Raw genomic sequence first — 25,129 nt, forward strand, 5'->3', positions numbered from 1 at the left:
TTGTTGAGCTTTTTGGGGAGAGGTGCTGACCAAAGTTTTGGAGCTTTTGGGGGGTTGCCCAAAGCTGCTACGCTTTTGGGGGGGGAAAGAGAACAGAAATAAATGATGAATAATACCTTCGCTGGAACTAACACGCAGCACTGTCATAGTCTGCCAAAGCGCCAAAAAAAAAAAAAAGCACAGAAAGGGTTAAAAAGCGCCAAATAAAAACAGCACAGAAAGGGTTAAAAAACGAACCTGTTGCACCCAATTAGAACCATCCACTGGTTCAGCAAATTGAAAAACAGACCAATCGCTGAACACAATAATCTCTGGCTACCAGGAACAACAACAACAACAAAAGTATCCGAGGAGGAGCGGGAGAACAAATGGGGGGGGCGGGGAGAGACAACAACAACGCGTGCCAGCAGTGAGGGCTCTGCGTGTCACATCTGACACGTGTGTCATAGGTTCGCCATCACTGGCCTATAATAACCCCTAGTATCTCTGTGTGCCCTCATTTGTTCACTACAAATCTATACGTGATCTGGTGTAAGCAGATTAGTTCTCTGGATCTGCAGAGCACTGCCGTAGCATGGCTCCCAGCTTCCCTTGTGCCGTAGGATTCAGGATGCCGCCTTCACCATCACACATGGAGCCTCTTCAGACATTCTCTGTCCTCTCGGGGATGGTGGTGGTGTGTGAGGGGCAGAGATCGAGGCATCTCTTTGGGGTCCTGGCTAGGGGTCTCTCCCAGCCTTTACTGCCCAAGGTTTTAGAAGGGCCCTGCACAAAACTCCCTGGGATATATCTGGCTACAATTTTGGAGGCAGGCTTAATCCACTCTGAAAGGACTTTGACCAAAAGGAGGGGGGTTACGCCCATTTTTATATTACACATTACAGTGGTGCCTCGCAAGACGAATTTAATTCGTTCTGTGAGTCAATTCGTTTTGTGAAAAATTCGTCTAGAGAATCCCATAGGAATGCATTGAATTATTTTTATTTTTATTTTGCCCATAGGAACGCATTTGAATCATAGAATCATAGAGTTGGAAGAGACCACAAGGGCCATCCAGTCCAACCCCCTGCCAAGCAGGAAACACCATCAAAGCATTCTTGACATATGCCTGTCAAGCCTCTGCTTAAAGACCTCCAAAGAAGGAGATTCCACCACACTCCTTGGTAGCAAATTCCACTGCCGAACAGCTCTTACTGTCAGGAAGTTCTTCCCAATGTTTAGGTGGAATCTTCTTTCTTGTAGTTTGAATCCATTGCTCCGTGTCCGCTTCTCTGGAGCAGCAGAAAACAACCTTTCTCCCTCCTCTATATGACATCCTTTTATATATTTGAACATGGCTATCATATCACCCTTTAACCTTCTCTTCTCCAGGCTAAACATACCCAGCTCCCTAAGCTGTTCCTCATAAGGCATCGTTTCCAGGCCTTTGACCATTTTGGTTGCCCTCTTCTGGACACGGCATTAATTGAATTCCAATGCATTCCTATGGGAAACCACAATTCGCTAGACGGATTTTTCACAAAACGAATTCGTCTAGCGAGGCAACCTCCGCTCGAAACATCTCTTCGTTAAGCGGAAAATTTGTCTTGCAGGGCATTCGTCTCGCGAGGCACCACTGTATAGTGAACAGGGCACCCAGAGCTTCGTTCATGCAGAGCAGCCCAGAACTCAGAGCACAGGTCTACTGTAAGTGGAGAACGCACAGTGGCTCAGAAACAGACTGGAAATATAGGTTGTTGACACCCATCTGTCTTGAAAGACAATGGAGTGTGCCTTTAGGGGCGAAGTGAAACCAGTGCATTAGCAGCACCAAAGTGACCTCTCTGGGGCACAAGCCTGGAAGTCCTGGGCTGCCCCCCCCCTCGGCCTCGCTAATGTGCTCCAAAGGAAAGCAGAGCAAGGAGTTTGGCACCAGCTTGGCTGCAGGAGTTGCCAGAAGGAGGCGTACAAGGTACCGTCCAACCATCTTAGAGACTCCACTTTGGATTCGCGTGAGCCTTTCCTTCTCCCGAAGATGTCCCACAAGGCAGCGGAGGTTTAGGATCAGAGTTTGCCTTCTCCTAGATGAGCTCCCTTCCCAGGTGAACGAGCCCCAATCTGCCCCTACAGCAGGGATGTCCAGCCAGTCGACCACGAACGACTGGTTGATCCCCAGGAGGTTTCGGTCAACCGCGGGCTCTTCTTCCTTTGCGGGGTTAAAAGAGCATCTGGTGTGGGTAAATGCCAGGATCTGTCCAGGTCTTCTTAGGCCCCTATGCCTGGGCAGGACGTCTGGAACACCTTCAGCATACACCCGGGAATCATGGACTCATAACTGGGCTTTATGAGCACCAAATCAGCAGTAAACAGCAGAAGCATTTGTAGAGGTTTCAAAACATTCCTCATTTATTTCTATTAACTACTGCATATTTACAGATCTGGCTTTGTGAGTGTTACAGCCTCTCACTTAGCCATCTTGTCTACAGAAGATATTAAACTGCACACAGCACACAGCAGAGAGCAGAGTCAGGAATGAAAAACAACAAAGTAACAATTCCTAACTGTTCCCTCCCAACAGCAGATATCACCAGATTTTCAGAATGGGAGGGGTGAAAATGCTCACAACCTCCCCCTTTTCATTCTGACCATTATGAAAATCTAGCACAAAAGCAATTTCTTTACATATATACCAAGTTGTTCCTTATTAACAGCTTTAGTCAAAGCATCAGCAGGTATTTCTTTCCCTGGCATATATGAGACTTTTACAACTCCTTTCTGAATGCATTCTCTGGCACGGTGCAATTTGATTAGCAAATGTTTTGTTCTTTGCTTGCACCCTTCTGAATGGATTAGTTCTATGCAGGCTTTGTTGTCCTGATAAACTTGAACTGGACAACAAATTTTTACTCTCATATCCTCACATAGTTGCAACAACCACTCTACATTCATGAGGGAAAAATTTAAAGCGTTGAGTTCTGCTTCACATGAACTCATGCTTATTGTTGCCTGTTTCTTACAAGACCAATCAAATAGGCACTGATTGTACAAATAACACACACCTGAGGTGCTCTTGCCATCAGTTGTATCACTACCAAAACTGGCATCGGCATAGATCTCAAGACCTCCAGATTTTTGGCTAGTAAGCTTCAACCTGTAATGCATAGTGCCTTTTAAATACCTAACTATGCGTTTCAGTGCCTTCCAGTCTTGCACTGTAGGTTGATTTACATATCTGCTGAGCAAATTTACGCTAACAGCAATGTCTGGTCTTGTGCACCTTGCTATAAAACTAAGTTTACCCAAAACACTTCTGAACAATGTAGTGTCAGGAAAAACATTAGCATTAGTATCATGTTGGTACCCTGTGACCATGGGGGTGTCTACAGAATTGGCATCTGTCAGATTTAATTTTTCAATCACATCATTGATCTTACGTGATTGATGCAGCAAAACATCACCTTGCTTATTTCTCTCTACTTCCAGTGAGAGATAATTGCTGACTTCCCCTAGGTCTTTCATATCAAAATGCTTTTGCAGTTTTGCAAGAGTGGTTTTGTAAATATTTGCATCCTTCCAGAAAAACAAAATATCATCCACAAAACAAATGCAGTACAATTTGTGCTGGTTAGATTCTTTAACAAAAACACAAGAATCAGCCTTTCCTTGCTGGAAACCTAAGGAAAACAGCACTTCTGTCAGCTTAGTGTGCCAGCATCGAGCACTTTGTTTTAGACCATACAGGGATTTTTTTAATTTACACACCATTCCCTTTTTTATCTGCACTCCGTCTGGCGGTGACATGTAAATACTCTCATTGAGAATTCCGTACAAAAACGCAGTATTTACGTCGTGATGAGATATGGTCATGCCCTCTTCTGCAGCAATTTTCATCAACAGCCTAACTGTCTCAAATTTGACTGTCGGTGAATATGTCTCATGATAGTCCTGATCAGGAACTTGAGAAAAACCACGTGCAACTAATCTGGCTTTATATCTGACCACTTTACCAGTCTGATCAGTCTTGGTTTTGTAAATCCACCTGCTGTCTACAAGTTTCATGCCTGGTTCTACTGGAACCAATTCCCACGTGTCATTTTGCTTTAGGGAATTCAATTCAGCTTTCATGGCATTAAGCCAAGGTTCGGCATCTTTTTCAGGTAAATTTTGAACCTCTTTGTAGTTAGTTGGTTCAAAAACTGAGTTTGGATTGCTAGTGGCAGCCATATCTGAAATAGCAGCTTTAGCAAATTCTTTAGAAAATCGTTTAGGTGCTTGTCCCTTGGTAGTTCTCTCAGATCTACGCAATACTCTGGGATCCTCTGGGTCTGGTTCCTCCTCCTTGGGAGAATGGTGACCTGTATCTGGCAAAGATTCTACCTCTAGATCAGTGTGAGACCCATCTGATTTCTTAAAAGAGGTCTTTTCATTCTGATCATCTGTATCAGTGTCAGAATCTGTGCTACCATCAGCATCAATTACAGGTTTTGCCTCTTTGTTAATTGGTTTAACCACCTCATCATCTGAAATGGGATGACATTGAAAAATGCCAACTTTGTCCCATTTTGGATTACAATCCATGCTTCTGGTCAGCCTAATTGTGTTTGTGTCTGTCATCAGCACACGATAGGAACCTTTTTCATAACCTAGAAAAATGCCATGTTGACCAGATTTGCTCAGTTTGTCACCTTGCAGAGTGTGCACCCAAACTTCAGAACCGAAAATTTTTAAATGTTTTACAAACGGTTTCCTTTTGAACAGCATTTCGTATGGGGTGCAATCAATGGCTGATTGATACCTGCGGTTGTAAATATAGGTGAAACACGATAGAGCTTCAGCCCAGAAGGGGTTGGGTAGGCCTGAATCATGCAACAGAGTTTTAATTCCTTGTTGCAAGGTCTGGTTTACTCTTTCACATAAACCATTCTGCCATGGAGATCTGGGCGTGGCAGTCATGTGCTCTATGCCCTGTTCAGCAGTAAAGTTTTCAAACTGTTCTGAACAAAATTCTCCACCCCTGTCAGTAAAAAGACAACGTACATGCTCATCGTGAACATTCCTGAGCCATGCACAAAATTTTTGAAACTTAGAGAAGGCTTCAGACTTCTTTTGTAACATATAGACCCAAACATATCTAGAATAGGCATCTATCAGAACCAAAAAATAACATGAGTTTCCTCTAGAGAGCGCTAGAGGTCCAACCAAGTCTGCATGCACAATCTCATAAGGTTTCTTAACCTCCCTCCCAGATTTTGTACCTTTGGGAGCTTGCTTAATTTTGTTCTCTGCACATGAGACACATTTCATATGATAAGGACACTTTTGAACTTTCATGCCCTCAACCATATTTTGCATTTTACCTACTGCCTGGAAATGCAAATGACCAAACAAACGATGATAATCATGAATACAATGGTTATGCAATTTCTCATTCTTATCTACTGATATATTACAGCATGCCTTTTCAGTTTCTTTAGTTGCTCCAGCAGCTGTACCTGTAACAAAAGGCAATACATATAAACCATCAACACACTTAGCATAAAGAATGAGTTTGTTATCTCGAAGAATTTCACACCGAGAGTTTGCAAACACCACTTTAAATCCTTGAGCGTCTAGCTGAGAAACACTCAAGAGATTATCCTGCAAATGAGGAGCATACATAACATTTTTAACTGTTGCATTAAGGCTCTGCAAAGAAACCGTTCCCTGAGCCAAACTTTTAATAGTCGTTCCATCCGCTTGATGAATTGCTCCTCCCTGTTTCTCAAGATGAAGAAAGATATTTTTATCATTGGCCACGTGCCTTGTCGCTCCTGAGTCGACAACAAAAACAGAACGTGTGAGTTGATTAGAACTGCGTGAGATCAAAGCCTTTGATGCAGCTGGCCCTTGGGGTTTTCGGCCTCCTCCCCCTTTGCCTTTGAAGTTGCCCTTCTTTTTTGAAGAGTTTTTACACTGATTTTTAAAATGGCCGACCTCTCCGCAAGAAAAACAGCGGCGCATTTTAAGAGCTTTTGCAACACTTTCACTTTCCCCTGTTGAAGGCTTGTAAGCATTTCCAACAGCCTTGTCCCTGCTTTCTCTAGCAGTCTGTCTGCGATCCCACTCATTCAAGAGCACGCTAGACACATAATCTTCTGTTAGACGGTCATTGGGCAAAGACGACAATTGAGCAGCTACAGCATCATAAGATTCATCCAAACTGTTTATGATAAGCATTGCAAAAACAGCTTCTGAAATATTTAAGTCTCGCTGGACAAGATCTTGTCTGAGACGTTTTAATTGGGCTAGATGGCTGGGCAAATCACCATCTTTCTGCAATTCCAGCCTACACAGCTTTTTAAAGAAAAGCACACTGGATCCTGCATTTTGTCTTAGATGCATATCTCGAAGTTTATTCCAAACAGCCCGTGCAGTCTGCTGGTTCTCCAAGTTGACCAACAACTGGTCCTGGACACTCAGAATAATTGTCCCCCTGGCTCTCATGTCTGCCTCATGCCACGCTGGCCATCCATCATCATCCTCATTAGGGGGGTCATCTTCTATAATATGGTAAAGCTTTTCCCTTTGTAAAAGTGCTTTCATTTTGACCTGCCATGTAGGATAGGTCTCTGGTGTAAGGAGAGGAAAAGATAGAGACATCTGGCCAGAATGTGCAGAAGCCATGCCTGTGTTTAGTTAACAGCAAGACACTTCCCTTCATGCACCCCAAATACTCTTGACTCTCTCAGCAACTTCTCTCCCCACTCAGCACAATTAACAGGCAAACTGGAAAAGCGTCTCTGCTGTCTTCTTGGCAGCCAGCAACATACCTTTTCTGTAAATCAAACAGCAGCTTGAAAAACAGCTTCAGCTCACAGCTCAACTCCGATGTGCAGCATCAGATGGAAATGGATCAGAAACATCCAATTATCCAACCATCAATAGCCATCTGCAACCACCAGTCTGCTACCAGCAACTATCCGCCTGCTACCATATGTGGGTAAATGCCAGGATCTGTCCAGGTCTTCTTAGGCCCCTATGCCTGGGCAGGACGTCTGGAACACCTTCAGCATACACCCGGGAATCATGGACTCATAACTGGGCTTTATGAGCACCAAATCAGCAGTAAACAGCAGAAGCATTTGTAGAGGTTTCAAAACATTCCTCATTTATTTCTATTAACTACTGCATATTTACAGATCTGGCTTTGTGAGTGTTACAGCCTCTCACTTAGCCATCTTGTCTACAGAAGATATTAAACTGCACACAGCACACAGCAGAGAGCAGAGTCAGGAATGAAAAACAACAAAGTAACAATTCCTAACTGTTCCCTCCCAACAGCAGATATCACCAGATTTTCAGAATGGGAGGGGTGAAAATGCTCACAACTGGCCCCGCCCCCCTCACCCACTCTCCATTTGCACATGATCACTAGAACAGAAGGCGGAGTTTTCGCTGACTTTCTCCGTTTCCCCCTAAAGAAAGCTCAACATTTCTACCTGCCCCTCTAGAAAAGCTCAACAACTTTGACCTGACTGCCAGTTTTTTTTAATTCTGTGAGTAGATCACAGTTTCATGGGAGCTGGATATCTCTGCTCTACAGCATGTGCAGAAACGGATTTTTTTGTTTTTCCCCGGTTTATTCTGGCGCGGCGGCCATTTTGGAACTGGGCAAAGCAGCATCAAAAGTCACTTCTGAGCATGCTCCGCCCAGTTCCAAAATGGCGGCAGCGCTACTTCCGGTCTGCTGTTTCCGGCCCGGTCCCTTATTTCTCTGACAGCAACTTGGCAGGTATGGCTCTTAGTCTCACCCACTCAATCTGCCAGAGCCTGTCTTCACATGCAGGGGGAACCCCTAACTCCCTGAGGGTTTGAGACCCCATCAGCTACCCTCACCTGGTTTAGCTGGCCAGTCTAGGGTGTGGCTGCTGTCGCCTACTGACAATTTCTTGGAGCCACAGGTGAGAGCCGAGTGCAGGGTGGGGACCAAAGGTGGACAAACTACCTCAGAAGGAGCACCACCAGAGGTACTAACTGCCCCCTAACGCTCCATACACCCCATATACACTGGTACCTTGATTTACGAACTTAATCCGTTCTGGAAGTCCGTTCTTATTAAACCAAAGCATTATTAAGCCAAAGCGTGCTTTCCCATAGCAGCGGGGGACTCAATTTACAAACGCAACACACTCGACAGGAAGCGGAACATGTTCTGCTTCCAAGGCAAAGTTCACAAACCAAAACACCTGCTTCCGGGTTTGCAGCGTTCTTAATCCAAGTTGTTCATAAACTAAGCTGTTCTCAAACCAAGGTACCACATTATATCAGACTAGTGTATTTCAGCCCGTTCAATAACGGGCGCTAGAACATCCTGGGGTTCGGAGAAGCGCTTGCGCAGCGCTTCTCCGAACCCTGGGACCTGTCCTTGCTGTTGGCGGCAGGGGGACAGGGACGGAGGAGGAGAAAGCGCTGCTTTCTCCTCCTCCGTTCCTCTCCCGCAGCCGCCGACAGCAAGGAGACAGGGAGGGTTGTCAGGTCCGCGGGTCGCCGGGCTCCTCCTCGCAGGCGGTTCGTCCTGGCGGGCGGGCAGGATTAGCTCATCTCGGCCGTGGAGAGGCAGCACAGCAGCGGCGGCAGCAGCAGCAAGAGCGGCGGCACCTCAGTAGCCTCGTCCTCCTTCTCGCCCGCCTTTTTGCGCGCTGCTTCCCGGCGCCCTCTCCCCCCGCGGGCTGGTCCCTCACGGAGGGAGAGCGCGCGAGGGGATGGTGTGAGGGGAGGCGGAGTCCGGCGCTTGGGCTTAGCATCCCTCAGCCATGGCGCGCTTCGGCGCGAACTTCGCCTACGGCGACGGGGAAAGCCTGGCCGCCCTTGGTCCACCGCCGCCGGGAAACGGGAAGTGACAGGAAGGAGACATTGCTGGACACACACGCGCTCTCGCTCTCTCTCCCCCCCCCACCAACGCTTAGTCCGGCTGGGATCAGCGGTTGGCGGCCGCAGGGAAACGGTAGGTGGGGGGTGGGGAGAGCACGCGCGCGTGTGTGTCCAGTCTCTGCTGTCCAGTCCCTGGGGGACATGCGCAGTGACCCAGGGACACACGGGACAGCTTGGACGCAGGGACAACTTGGACTTTATATATATAGATAGAGATGCAAGGAAAATCTTGCGGCCGATGGTGGTACATACACAAAGAGGGTTTAATGCAGGCATCCCCAAACTTCGGCCCTCCAGATGTTTTGGACTACAATTCCCATCATCCCTGACCACTGGTCCTGTTAGCTAGGGATCATGGGAGTTGTAGGCCAAAACATCTGGAGGGCCGCAGTTTGGGGATGCCTGGTTTAATGCTTCTTAGGACAGGTTAGTTTAACCAGTCAACCTCAAGCAGGCATAGGCAAACTCGGCCCTCCAGATGTTTTGTGACTACAACTCCCATCATCCCTAGCTAACAGGACCAGTGGTCAGGGATGATGGGAAGAAGAAGAAGAAGAGTTTGGATTTGATTTCCCGCTTTATCACTACCCGAAGGAGTCCCAAAGCGGCTAACGTTCTCCTTTCCCTTCCTCCCCCACAACAAACACTCTGTGAGGTGAGTGGGGCTGAGAGACTTCAGAGAAGTGTGACTAGCCCAAGGTCACCCAGCAGCTGCATGTGGAGGAGCGGAGACGTGAACCCGGTTCACCAGATTACGAGTCCACCGCTCTTAACCACTACACCACACTGGGAGTTGTAGTTCCCAAAACATCTGGAGGGCCGAGTTTGCCTATGCCTGGCTTAAAGGCTGCAGCGCTTCCTTGACGCTGCCCTCTCGATGAAACCTTTGCCACCGTTTGGCAACGCCTCTCTAAATCCACTTTTCTCCTCCCTCCCCCTCACCTTTCCTTGTGTGTTGTGTGTGTGTCGTTTCTCTCTGTGCCGGCGGTGGCTTGTCGGTTGCGCCCGCCCAGGTGGAGAAGCCGAGCCCTCAGCCTTCTAAGCCAAAAAAGACGACCACCAGCCATAAACCCCTGAAAAAGGCCAAAGATAAGCAGATGGTTTCGAGCCGGCCGTCCAAGAAAAAGAGCACCGAGGGGCCCAGCGGAACAAACGCCGAGGAAAAGGAGAAGAGTAAAGAGATAAACAATAAATTGGCCGAGGCGAAAGAGTAAATTTCACTGCACTTACTTGCTTTCTCTTTCTCTCTCTCTCTCTTTCTCTCGTTTTCTACCCCCCCTTCCTTTTCTTTTCTTTTTCTTTTCTTTTTAAATAAAGGCCACAAATTTAATTAGAGGCTTCTAATCTGCCTGTGTTCCAATTGTATTAGAAGCTTTTTATCTTTGATTTCAAAGGCGGATTAGAAAGCCTCCCTTTTTGGGGGGGGGGTGTTTGGCTGCCTAGCGTAATAGGAGGCAGGGAAAGGCACAGCAGATTAGTTTTCAATCTATGTACATCCAGAGATTTAGGGGAGAATTAGAATAAGAGGGTGGCTGGAAGATAGGTCTCCTCGTCCAGCTTTCGCCCCGGAGAAACAGGTTGGCCTGTTTTTTTTGGCATCACAAAATCCTGCAAAACCTGTTGGACCCAGGGGCAAGAATGAGGCAAAAGGAGTGTGTGTGTGTTTTCATACACTTAAAACAGAATCCCCTTTGGACCCCTTCCAGCTCCCTTAGAAGCAAATACAAGTCTCTACCCGAGTGCCCCTTTCTTATGCCTTAGCCTATAAAGCTCAGAAGAAGAATAACCTCAATTCATACCACTAAGAGAGGGTGTAAAATAAATATAAGTTCGTGTGTAAAAAATAATCTATCCGGTAGCTCTCCTGAACCTCCTTGAGGTGGTTTTTTTTTTAAGTCAAAGTAATGAGATATTTGCATTTTTGGTGGGGGTGAATGGGACCGTCTTGCCACTCCTAAGCAACTTGGAAAGGGGGCAGGATCAGCCCCTTGGTTAGAATCAGTTTTGAGGACGGACGCAAAACCAGTGACCTAGTATTTGAGGGCCCACCCCTTCCCACCCACAATGCCTTAGGAGAACGTGGCGCTTGCTGTGATGTCACAGCGTTCCATATTTCCTAGCTCCGCCTCGGCCAACCAGGGTGGAGAGCGTCTCATGGTTGTGATGTCACTAGGAGAAAGTTCTACTAAGCAGGACAGAAGGAAAGAGGTGGGGGGGGGAGGAACCATGCCCGTTTGCAGCAGGAGCCGATGCAATTCCCATTAACCTAGTTTCTTTGGACATCCGCAGCCTGCACCGTGCGAGGTTTCAAAAATTGTAAACGTCTCCCAGAGGAAATGCTGTTTTTCAGCTTTCAAGTCTACGTAGCTCTGAGGTTCAGAGCTAGCACCTTGCAGAAGTAGATCAGAAACCAGAAAATAAAAAGGGAACTTCCAGAATATAAATAAAGACCCAGGGATTTCTGTGATCAGTCTAAATGGCGTTGCCAGAACCCTGCTGATTTCAGATTATGTCATACAGAAAGCTGCATTCTACCATCCAGCATTCCATCTTGCTCAGCATTGCCTACACTGGCCGGCAGCAGCTCCCCAGGTTTCAGAGGTCTCTCCTAGCCCTACCTGAGCTCGCATGTTGGGACCGGTTGTCCTCAGCAGAGGTTGGTTTTCATACATTGCCAACAGCAGAGAACTCATTCCAAGGATGGAGAGAGGCGGCTGGGTTGACCCTCTCCTCAATCCCAACCCATGCTGAAAATAACATGAAATTTCAAGGTCTCCACCTGGCAGCCACGTGCACCGACGTCCTGATTTGCCCAACGTTTTCGCCTCCGAAAAAGGGCAGATCAAGCGTGTGTGTGTGTGTGTGTCGCATGTATGCTATGTCAGATATTCATGCAGGTGTGATGTGAAAGACTGTACAAAACTGGAGTCTGATGAGGACAGCCGGCACCAGCAAATGACCTCATGATGATGTCACGCAACTGACAATGATGTCATACAAGTGTCAGCTGATCGCTGCTGAACCACCATCACAAATTTGAAGAGTACTAGTTAGTATCTCTCCAGGTGGGTTCTGAAAATCCAGGGTTAGGTAACATCACCACTCAAAGGCCCTGGGTGCTTGTCCTGTCAAGGACAAAACACTTTTTAGTTTGTTTGTTTTTCTGGTTCTTCCAAATGTACAAGTAAGAACACCACTGCAAGCGATTGGGGGAAAAAAATAAATAATCCACTGTCTCTAGAGAAGCAGCCGTTGGGTTTAATTGCTCTTTGGCCCAAAATTGCCAATTAGTTTTTAAAAGAATGTTAACAAAACAGGAAGGGGCGAGCGGGGGGATGGATCAAAAGGGCAAATTTCCAGGTCCGCAGTCGCTATGGAGATGTTCGAGGAAGGCTTCCACCCTCCCCCCCCCCACTCCCCATGAATCTTTTTTAATATTATTATTTATAGAGCGCAAGATTTGCAGAATGTAAATTTTTGAGATAGGTGAGAAAGAAGCAGAGATACATGTCTTTGCCGCAGAACCAGGTTGGGGGGAAACAGATCTTGGGCTGCAGACCTAACTAACCATGTCTGCCCAGAAGTAAGGCCTATTGAATTCAGTTGGGCTTACTCCCATGTAAAGTGGAGCTTTTAGGATTGCAGCCTCAGAGGCTAGGCTGGGGTGGGGTGGGGGGGAGAGGGTGGGGTGAGCTGTATGATAACCGGGTAGCAAATGTTGTGGGCTTGGCTTGACTACTGAACTGAATGCAAAAACCGTACTGTATTTGTGTGTGACGTGTTCTATTAAGGCTTGCTCCCGAATGCTTTCGGCTATAGAGTATGTGTAACAAAATTCTGTGCTGTATCTCCAAGTGTACCTATATTAGAACTTGTAGAGTATGAAGTATAGCCAGGTTTGTGTGTTTGTGGAAGGGTTGTTGGGGGGGTGGGGTGGGGAGGTGGGGAGGGGGCAAGGTTCTTATACCTCCAGTGCTTTGGGAGAAATGCAGGAATATCCATCAGGAAGCAGAAGCGTAGAAATAATTGCAAATGTGTGATGCATTAAAAAGAGAGAAAAAATCTCAACAAAGATTCGTGCATCGTGGAGAGCTTCATTGATTGATTCATAATGCTCATTTGCTATTCAGAATGCTTTTTTAAAAAGGAAAGGGGGGGACACCTGCATGGACATTGCTTGATTATAAAAATTTGCAGCTCTGAAAAGATGCTATTTCCTTCTCTGCGATAGCATCTCATCTACATGCTCCATGAGAGCCCTGCAGCAAAAAGTTGGGCCATGATCCAGGGGGTAGATCTCTGTTTTTCTAAAGAAGTTTGTTGTTGTTTTTAACTCCTTAGCTTAACCACCATCACCCTAAGGAATCCACAACCTTTAAAACTGCCCTGGGTCCATTTTTCTTCTTGAATTTCTGCCAGCTGGAGCACAGCAATCTAATTCACCATAGTGGGATCATTGCCTCAACCTTTCCCCAGCTAAACAGGGAGTTTCAAATACCCAGCTCAAGCTGGGAATAAATCATTTCCCTTTCTTTCTTGCCATACAGTGGTGCCTTGCTTCCCAAACTTAATCCGTTCCGGAAGTCTGTTCCAAAACCAAAGCGTTCCAAAACCAAGGCGCGCTTTCCCATCGAAAATAAGGCAAAATGGATTAATTTGTGCCAGGCTTTTAAAAAACAACCCCTAAAACAGCAATTTGACATGAATTTTACTATCTAACGAGACAATTGATCCATAAAATGAAAGCATTAAACAATGTACTGCAGTCACACACACAATCAATCAATCAATCAATCAGTAGCTGAACTGGGTTCTACAGAGTCACGAAAACGAAACAAAGAAGCCACAAAAACAAAAACGCAAAATAAATAGCAGAAACAGACAGACCTCAGTGTAACACTCAAAACGGAAGGGTGGAACTCAAATCGGAAGCGTAACACTCAAAACAGATCCACATTCGGCTTCTGGGAAAAAAAGTTTGCAAACAGGAACATTTACTTCCGGGTTTGCAGTGTTTGGGTTCCAAGTTGTTTGAGTACCAAGGCGTTTGAGAACCAAGGTACCACTGTATTCATAAATTTGGGGTGGCAGATATTTGTTTGGGTGGACGGGAACAGGGAATGGATTTGGAAAGTCGAGGGAGAAAAGCCTGGGGCTTCATTTGATCTTTGAAGCACTGTCAATTGACACACGGAGCAAAGGGTAGCCATAGGAAAAATGGTATACTTCCGGTATACTATCTCCAGTCCTGTGCAGAACCGGGATATGATTCAGCCTGGCTCAGGCAGCTGAACAAGGCAGGGAACCGGGAGCTTCCTACGCCAGGCTGAATAGCATCTTAGGGGTGTGTGTGCGCACTTTTCACCAGGGCAATGGTGCAGGAGGGAAGGCGTGGCTCCAGGTCTCCCTGCACAATCAGAACCCTGACCTCCCACCCCCTCACTGAGATTGCTATTTGAACAACAAAAACCACACACCCGAAATAAGGAAACTCACACACCTCGAATGCATCTAGCGCAGTCTTTGCCAACCTGATGCTAGAGCTGATTTGAGAACTGTCGTCTGAACGGCACCGGGTTAGCAAAGGTTGATCTAATTCAGGCATCCCCAAACTGCGGCCCTCCAGATGTTTTGGCCTACAACTCCCATGATCCCTAGCTAACAGGACCAGTGGTCGGGAAAGATGGGAATTGTAGTCCAAAACATCTGGAGGGCCAAAGTTTGGGGATGCCTGATCTAATTCAGTGCTTCCAGCTGTTTTCGGACTACATTTCCCATCATCCCTGACCCCTGGTCTTGCTAGCGAGGGATGATGGGAGTTGTATTCCGAAAAACAGCAGGAGACCCAAGTTTGGGGAAGACTGATCTAATCCAAGTGCGGGGAACCTTGGATCTGCCAGATGTCTCCAAACTACAACTCCCATCAGCTTTAGCTAGCATAGCCAATGACCAGGGGTGGTGGGAGTTGTAGTTCAGCAACATCCGGAGGGCCAAAGGTTGGCCACATCTGAACTAATGCATTTTCTGCTTTGATCCGAAGCCCCATTAAGCATAACTGGGCAGCTTAAATGCTCATCTGGCCTCTTATAGGATGCTAAGATGCCCCTCCGGGTCCATGGGGAAACTCGACACTAATGAAACAAGGATGTGGGTTTATTATTATTATTATTTTATTTTAAAAATCCTCATGGCTCATGGAGGGTGCGAAAGGCCTTTAGTAACTCATATTTTCTCTGGTTAACACCCAAGTGTCTCTTTTAAGACCGATCATATAGCAACAGCACCTGAAATCTCCTGCGGTCTTGGATGCAAAATATGATTTCGTTTCATTCAGCCATTCAGGTTTTCCTTCTGAACTGTGTCTCGGCAAAACTTCTGTAACTCCCTCATTCTTTGCATTCCTAGTTGTACAAATATTTGCTTGCTGGCTTCCCTTCCCGTCCCCGTCCCCCCCCTTCCTTTTGAATATTCCTGCGCTTTCTCGTCTGCTTGTTTGATCACCTCCTTCGTTGTACACTGTTATATCCTCTTTTTGGTGAGATGGTGCTTAAAGTCCTCTTCACGGCTTGTTGACACCCCCACCCACCTTGGCTTTGCAAAAAAAATCTGAAATAAATTCCACAATCACTCGCTTTGCTCATCTGCAGTGTTTCTGTTGGGGGGGGGGGGAGAGATTGTGTGGTCTTTTCACAAACTCATCCATGCTCATGATTCTGCAAGGCAGAGCCAAGATGTCTTAAGGGATATTTTGTGGCCTCGATTCTGCTGCGTTATCACCGGGGGGGGGGGAATTGTCTCCCTAAACTGTGCTAAGAGATCACTGTCTCAGTACTGCCTTCAGTTTTGCTGTTAGTATAATCACAGCCAGACCTACATTAATGTATAGCCAATGGATTGTGGTGTGTTTGTTCAAATAGAGGGTCACTTTCTTCTTCATGGACAACGATAAATAAATGCTGAACACAAACACCCACTTCCTCGATTTTTGTTTTTACCCTCCAAATTGAGTAAGCCAAAGATGTTTCCTTTTTTTTGACTGTAAGTCCCACAAGAGATCTTAGTTTCATCCGGGAGAAATTGCGAGAACGTTGCTCTGCAAAGTTTGGTTCTCTTTCAAACTTGAGCTGATTGATCGATTAGGTATAATAATAATAGGAGGAGGAGGAGGAGGGTGAAAGTAGGGGTGGACGCAAAAGTTTGCTTCCGTTTGCATTTAAAAATAAGCCTACACAATTCACACTTTGCAAAACTCTGCACGAACTGAAACACAGCCACCTTTTCAAACATGCGCTTCTCTGAATGTTGCAATGCTTTTCTTTAGCCAAGTAATGTGCACAAGCAAGCAAATACTATGGTAAAGAAGGTGGTGTGCATTAAAACATATATATTAGTGGCAATAGCAGACACCCCATCCCACCCGAAAAAAGCACTCTGTTAGGAGCAAGTGTTTTGCAAAAATGTGAATATTAGGCAAAATTGTATATATAAATGTGTTTGTGGTGGGGGAACGCACTAAAATGCTGATGAATTTTCATGAAGGCTTTTTTTTATTAAAAATAATAATTGTGAACGTAATGTGGAAATGTGGAGAACTGAACTTTAAGGCTGGGGAAATGAGATACCAAGATGGGACAAATCAAAGTACGCTTCATGCAGAGTTTATAGAAAAACAAAATACGCAAACAGACGTTGACTTGGCTAAAATACACCACCAAGAGTTTAAAGATTTTTCCCCAACCTAGCATGAAACCCCTGACTAGCAGTATACCTGTTTAAAGTATACAGAAGAAAAACAAAAGGTTGGTTTTCTCTGACAGAAAAACAAACTGACTCGGAAGAGACTTTAAACTAAAGATAAACGCTCCCTCTCCCAGCAACTTTACATACCCACATGCCAAACCTCCCACCATACTCCCACACAACTACCACACAAAATGCTTTCCAACAGAGCCTTATATACATGGAGTAGAGCCTGCGAGCGATTAAACAGAAATTACCGGCACCTGTTTTTCTTAAACAGACAGTATAGACATTAGACCGGCTCAAAAGCAACTTTGATTATTCAAGAAACCCAACACTAGTCACATGCAGAGGAAGTTTGTCCCAGCTCAGGAGGAAACTGGAAGTTTTCTCTTCCCCTGGCTGGTACAAAGCATCCCCTAGCATGTCCATTCTAGGAATGTTGTACTTGACTGCTCTGTGTTTCACATCCCACAGATAAGACCTTCGTGTTCCCTTCCGATTCTACAATTCTATGATTCATTTAAATGCCTCAGACGGGCACAGCCCCATTCCCAGTATTGAAATAAGATTCAGCTGTCAGCCAGCCCAGCTCCTGCACATGAAATGGGCTGGTTTAGCCATTTTGGTCTTTGCCTCAGGCAGAAAAACATCTTCTAGCCCAGGCAACCCCAAACTTTGGCCCTCCTAGATGTTTTGGACTACAATTCCCATCTTCCCCGACCACTGGTCCTGTTAGCTAGGGATCGTGGGAGTTGTAGGCCAAAACATCTGGAGGGCCGCAGTTTAGGGGTGCCTGTTCTAGCCCGTCGCTGGAGACGAAAGCACCACCACACTCCTGGACAAGGCCTGATTTAGACAAACGCCATAAAATGTTTGAAGGAAAAGCTCGAATGGAAGAAACCCATGCTTCATGAGGTCTCGCTTTTATTTAGAGGAAGGCTGGAAACCATTTTGGTTCTGAGCGCTGAACTAAAAACAAGGGAAGGAGGTAACCAGAGGCATTTTGGGGGTGGGAATCTCTCTCCACTTGCACTGAATTTGGAAAAACTGCAAAAGGACTCCTCCCCTGTGCCGTCACCACAACAGTCATCAAGGATGGGGAAGCGATTTGGTTTGGATTGCATTTCGATGCAAATTTACCTAACCTACAGGTCGCCTTCAACATCCACACCTCTCTGAATTTTGCAATGCAGTTCAGCAACGCAAAAGTGTGTACAAAAAATGCATTATGTTAGGGGAAATCAAGTGTGAAAATGCATATTACTAGACAAAATTGCATACAAAAAAAATGTATGTATTGGGATAAAGAGGAATTAACATGGTGCTGAATGTTCACGAGGAGCTGTTTCTTTAATTGCAAACTTAAGCAGAAATATAGTGGACTGAGAAAACGAGAAATGAAGAAACCATGATTAACAAATCCACCAGTCAGCCAGCTGTTGTAGGAAGCTCAGAGACAGGACCCAGTGTCCTGGTCCTTAAGAATAAGTTGCATTCTCTACATTAAATTCCCATAAAATAAATGCCTTGCACACCCAGATATTCTGTCTCTCACGCCTACGCAAGTACACGCCATAATAAATGTTTTCACTTTCAAGATGCTCTCAAGAACTTCACCCGGTCTCACCAAGAATTCGGTTGCACGAAATGTCCAACTTGGCTTTGGAAATTGCCATTTAGAGTCCTGTAGAGATACTTAAGAAACAAAATAAAACGCTCCAGTCGAAAACAAGCGTTAAGACGACCGATCAAAAGGCTTGTACATTTGTGCGATTTGTTTGGGATTGTGACCACTGGATCTTTCCGCTTAATGGATGCTGCAAATCTGCTTAGCAAATGCACTAAACCCCACCAGCACTGGGAATGTTCAAAAATACCATATGATGGGCTTTTGCAAGAAGACGGGCACCGAAGCTCCTGCGAATTATTTTCCTTCATCTTTTAAAGATGGAGACCATTGCACATGGCGGGTAGGGGTTTTTCACCCTTCCCTCCCACACAGATTTCCCACCCAATTCACACGATAAACATCTCTAAAAACAGGTCCCGGGAGATTAAGATGCCATAAAGACTTCCTGACAGTAAGAGCTGTTCGACAGTGGAATTTGCTGCCAAGGAGTGTGGTGGACTCTCCTTCTTTGGAGGTCTTTAAGCGGAGGCTTGACAGCCACCTGTCAGGAATGCTTTGATGGTGTTTCCTGCTTGGCAGGGGGTTGGACTGGATGGCCCTTGTGGTCTCTTCCAACTCCATGATTCTATGATTCTAAGACATGCAAAAGCATGAATGCAACTACAAAACACACGCAAAAAAAAGATTATTTGTGACACGCAGATGTGAACCAAGTGGATCATTTTGGGGAAACCTTTGCAAGCGAGGGAGAATCAAAGTTATCCGGCCATCTCTGGTCTTCTTTCTCTCTCTGCAGTCGAGTCTTCATCGTGGCCTATCAGAATTTCCCGCACACTGTAGCACATCCTGGCAAATTCGTTCTTCACAGATGGCAAAGGGGTTCCTATTGCGACTCAACATTTGCCAGCCTCCACCTTTTGCTTCAAAGGGAAGCAAACGCCAGGGATGTCATTTTGAATAAGCTCCAAGATATGTGGTTGAAATTTCAAAATGCGAATGTAGAGGTGCAGCTTGCGGAAACGGATTATAAATCCCCCCCCCCCGCTTAGGGACAAACTATCTCTCATCTGCAACAGGGGACAGGCCTCAGACTAGAATATACATCATCGTCCTTTGGATGTTTAGGAGCCGTATTGTCTGAGTTTAAAAACAAAAAGACCCAAAGGAAAACAACTCTCTCTCTCTCTTTGGCTGTTAAATTATTGTCCACCTTTTGGCTACAGCCCTGTAATGAAATAAACACTCTCACAAAGCATTATTCATATATAAAATGTGAAACCTCTTCCATATTGTAAGCCTTCAGGGTGCGATATCAAAAGCCAGTTTCAACATGACTCCATTACAGGAGCATAGTTCTAATTTTCTCGTTAACTAGACAGTTGGGGGAGTTGTTTTGCATTCTATGCAAGTAATAATAATAGGCAAATCCATTAAATAGCCAATATTGGATGGGGGGAGGGGTATTGAACTCACAGTGCGCTCAACATGCAACAAAACCAGCCTAGCCTAGTGGCTCCAGTTTAGGCCAACCTTTGAGAGCAGAAACACCCAATGATAGGGTTGTAGGGGGAAAAAAGTTGTTGAGTTTTGGGCGAGAGTTTCAAAAATCCAGACATTTCCCGATTTCCTGAAATTCATTATTGGAATCCCGGACATGTCCAGGAAAATCCGGATGTATGGCAACCCTACCCAATGAATTGTTTTTATGAGTTTTTAGAATAGAATAGAATAGAATAGAATAGATATTGTCATTGTCCCCTTACGGCAGGGGTGGCCAACTCCCAAGAGACTGCGATCTACTCACAGTTAAAAACTGGCAGTAATCTACCCCCTTTTTTGAGGTTCAGGTCAAAGTTGTTGAGCTTTTTTTAAGGAAGGAGGAAGGCCCATTTGGGGGGGGGGTTCGGGTCAAAGTTGTTGAGATTTTTCAGGGAGGAGGTAAAATGTTGAGCTTTTTTTAGGGGAGCCAAAGTCATAGCTGCCAAGTTTTCCCTTTTCTCGCGAGGAAGCCTATTCAGCATAAGGGGAAATCCCTTAAAAAAAGGGATAACTTGGCAGCTATGGCCAAAGTTGTTCAGCTTCTTTGGGGGAGCCAATGATCTACCAGTGATCTACCGCAGACGTCCAGTGATCTACCGGTAGATCACGATCTACCTGTTGGACATGCCTGCCTTACGGGGACAGCAAAATTTCTCCATTGCTGTATCCAACAAAGCCATGCTCAGAGTAGACGCATTGAAGTAATGGACTACAGACAGTGATGTTTATTGATTTTGGTAGCTTCTTATCCGAATGACATCTTAGTTGGCTGCCTATGGACCACATCCTGCAGTTCCACGCTACGCAAATGATTGCAAGTTCTGCTGCCTTTATGCGTGACAGAATAGGCTTTCGGTTAGTCTTGCGCCATGATGACTTGTTTCCTTTTTTTTGCTTTCAGTGCCTCCAATAAAACAACCGGTGCTACAGACAAGGAACCCATTTCCTTAGGACGGGACCACCTGGTCGAGGCTAAGCCCCTGCCTTCTATTCCTGAGTAAGCAGTCGGGACAAGCATGTAGCCTGCATGAAACTTATAAAAGACTTATTTGAATCATAGTGCAAAAAATAATAATTAAAAAAAAATCAATAAAGTGGTGCTAGAGCCTCTGTTGTCTCTGGAATCATTTACAGAATTGCGTCTGGATTCATTCCATCAAGTTGAGAATGGCGAGGGTTGGATTTCAGCAACATCTGGAGAGCAAAAAGTCTGCCGTGCCTGTTTTAAAGAGTCAAGCTCCAAATCTCTGCCGCTAGAGTCTCTGGGCCTTTACAGGCCAGTTACTAGGGATGCTGCCTAGTGGGGCGAGCGCTGTAGATCTTGTTTCCATTGGTTTGAAAGGGGAAACAATATTTTAGTGGTTAAAAGGATAGTTCTCTGGGTGCCTAGATCCAGGTTCGGGGCAAGTACTTTTCATGAGAGAACCCCAACAGATTTAAAATCGCAAAACACGCAGCCAAGTGAAGAGTAGGAATGTAGCCTGTTAGACCTTTAAAATACCCCCTTCTAAGTCGCTTCCAAAGTTCCCCGCTTCCCTCAGCATAGAAAGAGACCACACATTTGGTAACTTGAAAAAATGGTTTACTTACAAACTCTTCAAAGGTCAGATTCATGTGCTTTTTCATACAGCAGCAAGACAGACAACTTAGTTTCAAAAATGGTACGAGTTTCTAAATTATCTGTACAGAAACAGAGAGGTGGCTTGCTAAAGCCACATGGCCTGGGATTGGAGCAACCTAGCTCAGACGCCGTTATTGGAAGGGTTCACATGGTGGAAGAGAAAAAAACAAAGAGTCTGGTAGCGCTTCCTCCCAAGGTGAGTGGGTGTGACCTAGCTAAGCCTGGCAGGACAGCTTACTCTATGGTCTTAACCCCTTCATGCATTAATTAGAGTTAAGCATGTTGGTTATATAAGACTGGATATATCCCACAGATCTCAGGTGCTCCTGGAAGGCGGCATACATGATTCAGATTCCTCCATTGTAGGGGGGTTGGATTAGATGATCCTTGGGGTCCCTTCTAACTTTACAGTTCTACAATTCCATGGCTGAGTGGGAATTTGAACCCCAGGTCCAACACTCTAACCCAGCCTTTCTCAACCTTGGGTCCCTAGATGCTGTTTGTGTGCATCTCCTATCATCCATGACCACTGGGTCCTGCTAGCTAGGGATGCTGGAATTTGTAGCCCAACAACATCTGGGGAGCCAAGGTCGAGAAAGGCAGCTCTAACCATTATGTCACACTGAATCTCAAGACTTGGGATGCCAGTTCCCATCATCCCTGACAAGTGACCATGCTGGTCAGAGCTGACGGGGTCCCACCAATATCACCCGGTCCACAGGATTTCCATTCTTGTGTTAAAAAATAAGGGCCTCTAACCACTGACACCCAGGGTATTAAAGAGACCCATATTTATTAAAACACATACATACACAAGTCTACGCTGATGTCCTTGCATGGATGGGAGAAATGTAAAGTACTACACTTGGGCAAAAAAATTGAAAGGCACAAATACAGGATGGGTGACACCTGGCTTGAGAGCAGTGCATGTGAAAGGGATCTAGGAGTCCTGGTAGACCACAAACTTGACATGAGTCAACAGTGTGATGCAGCAGCCAAAAAAGCCAATGCAATTCTGGGCTGCATCAATAGGAGTATAGCATCTAGATCAAGGGAAGTAATAGTACCACTGTATTCTGCTCTGGTCAGACCTCACCTGGAGTACTGTGTCCAGTTCTGGGCACCACAGTTCAAGAAGGATACTGACAAGCTGGAACGTGTCCAGAAGAGGGCAACCAAAATGGTCAAAGGCCTGGAAACGATGCCTTATGAGGAACGGCTTCGGGAGCTTGGTATGTTTAGCCTGGAGAAGAGAAGGTTAAGGGGTGATATGATAGCCATGTTCAAATATATAAAAGGATGTCATATGGAGGAGGGAGAAAGGTTGTTTTCTGCTGCTCCAGAGAAGCAGACACGGAGCAAAGGATTCAAACTTCAAGAAAGAATATTCCACCTAAACATTAGGAAGAACTTCCTGACAGTAAGAGCTGTTCAGCAGTGGAATTTGCTGCCAAGGAGTGTGGTGGAGTCTCCTTCTTTGGAGGTCTTTAAGCAGAGGCTTGACAGGCATATGCCAGGAATGCTTTGATGGTGTTTCCTGTTTGGCAGGGGGTTGGACTGGATGGCCCTTGTGGTCTCTTCCAACTCTATGATTCTATGATTCCTTCTCTTTGTCTCTTTTGCCCATTCCTTTGTGTCCCAGCCTTCATGTCAGCTCCATCCTCCCCCCCCTCTCCTTAACAATCCAGTAGTCACATACCTATCCCAGATCTCCATTATTATTTAAGCTGGGCGAGGATTTCCCATTCAGTAACCACCAACCATCAAGCCTTGTGACATTTCTGGGTCACAATCAGGATTCCCCCATCTCAGAATAAGATATATACTGTATATTATAGTGTTCCATTTTTAATGAGCGATCCATTATTTAGGCAGAGGCATTAATGATGTATAACTAAGCCAGGACCACGGAGTTAAACGTCTGTCTGTGTCATGTTGCGGAAGTGAAGTGGGAGGGGGGCAACGTTCTCCATCTAGATCTACATCTGTAACATAAATTGTCGGGATTATGCAGGAACCTCGGAGCTACAGACATAATCTCAAGGTTGTGGGTTTGGGTCCCACGTTGGGCGAAGGATTCCTGGGTTGCACAGTGTTGGACTAGATGACCCTCACGGCCCTTTCCGATTCTACGATCTTCCTTTCAACCACTTTTCAACACCTCGGGAGTGGGGCAGGTTCGATGTATTTTCTTACCGCGCCGTAAAAGCATGGGAGTTGGCACTGGGCACTGAACTCCGCGTCAAGAATGCCAATTCTACATTCAAAAAAAGAAGGCAGGTTTCTAGTCCCCGTGAAGATTGGATGGATATTAGGAGTGAGCCATACCTGCCAAGTTCCTCTCTGAAAAATAAGGGACCCGACCGAAAGTAGCATACCGGAAGTAGCGCGGCGGCCATTTTGGAACTGGGCGGAGCATGTTCAGAAATGACTTTTGATGCTGCTGTGCCCAGTTCCAAAATGGCCGCCGCACCAGAAGTCGTGCTGCAGCCATTTTGGAACTGGGCAGAGCAGCATCAAAAGTCGCTTCTGAGCATGCTCTGCCCTGCCCAGTTCCAAAATGGCCGCCGCGCCAGAATAAACCGGGGGGGAAACAAAAAAAATCCGGTTTTTTCGGCTGGGGACAGCTGGAAAAACGGGGGTTTCCCGGGGATAACAGGAGACTTGGCAGCTATGAGTGAGCAATGACTCTGTCCCAGACTGCAGCCTGTTTCCTTTGTCCAGCAGAACTGAGCAGAAGTCAGAGCCGAGCTAGCCCATATCTACATGATGGTGTGTGCATTTCTTTCACGAAAAATTGAAAAGCTGAACTGAAAGGAGTCTGTTCGTTTCTGTTTTTGGATGTCTGGAGGGAGAGGGAACTTGTGCATTTAATTACATGCCTGATTTCGCTCTCTCCCTTCCCTACATACAGTACATTAATGCAATATGCAGAGATGTCAGGGAAGCAGTGATGTTGCAGTGTAGCTTTCCCGCTTCCATGTTCATCAACACAGGAATCCTATTCCTGTGGTGCTGCAGTCTAAACCACTGAGCCTCTTGGGCTTGCTGATCAGAAGGTTAGCGGTTCGAATCCCTGCGATGGGGTGAGCTCCCGTGGCTCAGTCCCAGTTCCTGCCAACCTAGCAGTTCGAAAGCACGTCAAAGTGCAAGTAGATAAATAGGTACCGCTGCGGCAGGAAGCTAAACGGCGTTTCCATGCGCTCTGGTTTCCGTCACGGTGCTCCATTGTGAAGTGGTTTACTCCTGCTGGCCACATGACCCAAAAAGCTATCTGTGGACAAACGCCGGCTCCCTCAGCCTGAAAGTGAGATGAGCGCTGCACCCCATAGTCACCTTTGACTGGGCTTAACTGTCCAGGAGTCCTTTGCCTTTACCTATCCCGTTTCCCCTATTTTAAGACATGGTCATAAAATAAGCCATAGCAGGATTTTTAAGCATTCAAGGAATATAAACCATACCCTGAAAATAAGACACAGTGATAGGCGCAGCAGCAATGCCGGCCGTGGCAGGAGGAGGAAGAGGAAAAAAATAAGACACCCCCTGAAAATAAGCCATAGTTGGGGGGGGGGGGTTAAAGGAAAAATAAATATAAGACGGTGTCTTATTTTTGGAGAAACACGGTATGATTCTATGGTCACCTATAATGCTTGCACAGGAATTAGTTCTGTGCAGCCTTGCGGGGAGAGGGGCGTCACACCTATACA

At 45.9% G+C, this 25,129-nt stretch overlaps 1 protein-coding gene across 1 annotated transcript in view; it reads left to right on the forward strand.

Annotated features, from left to right (window-relative positions):
• Nucleotides 1–20,907, forward strand: part of MAP6 (microtubule associated protein 6) — a 57,401-nt gene extending 36,494 nt beyond the window's left edge. The window contains exons 3-4 of the mRNA XM_060273929.2: nt 9,903–10,099; nt 20,703–20,907. Of these exons, the coding sequence (XP_060129912.1) occupies nt 9,903–10,099; nt 20,703–20,802 (297 nt within the window). The 3' untranslated portion in view covers nt 20,803–20,907. The remainder of the gene's footprint in view (nt 1–9,902; nt 10,100–20,702) is intronic.
• The last annotated feature ends 4,222 nt before the right edge of the window (nt 20,908–25,129 follow it).

Source organism: Zootoca vivipara, chromosome 4 (assembly GCF_965207765.1).
Source record: "Zootoca vivipara chromosome 4, rZooViv2.hap1.1, whole genome shotgun sequence".
NCBI classification, from domain to species: Eukaryota; Metazoa; Chordata; class Lepidosauria; order Squamata; family Lacertidae; genus Zootoca; species Zootoca vivipara.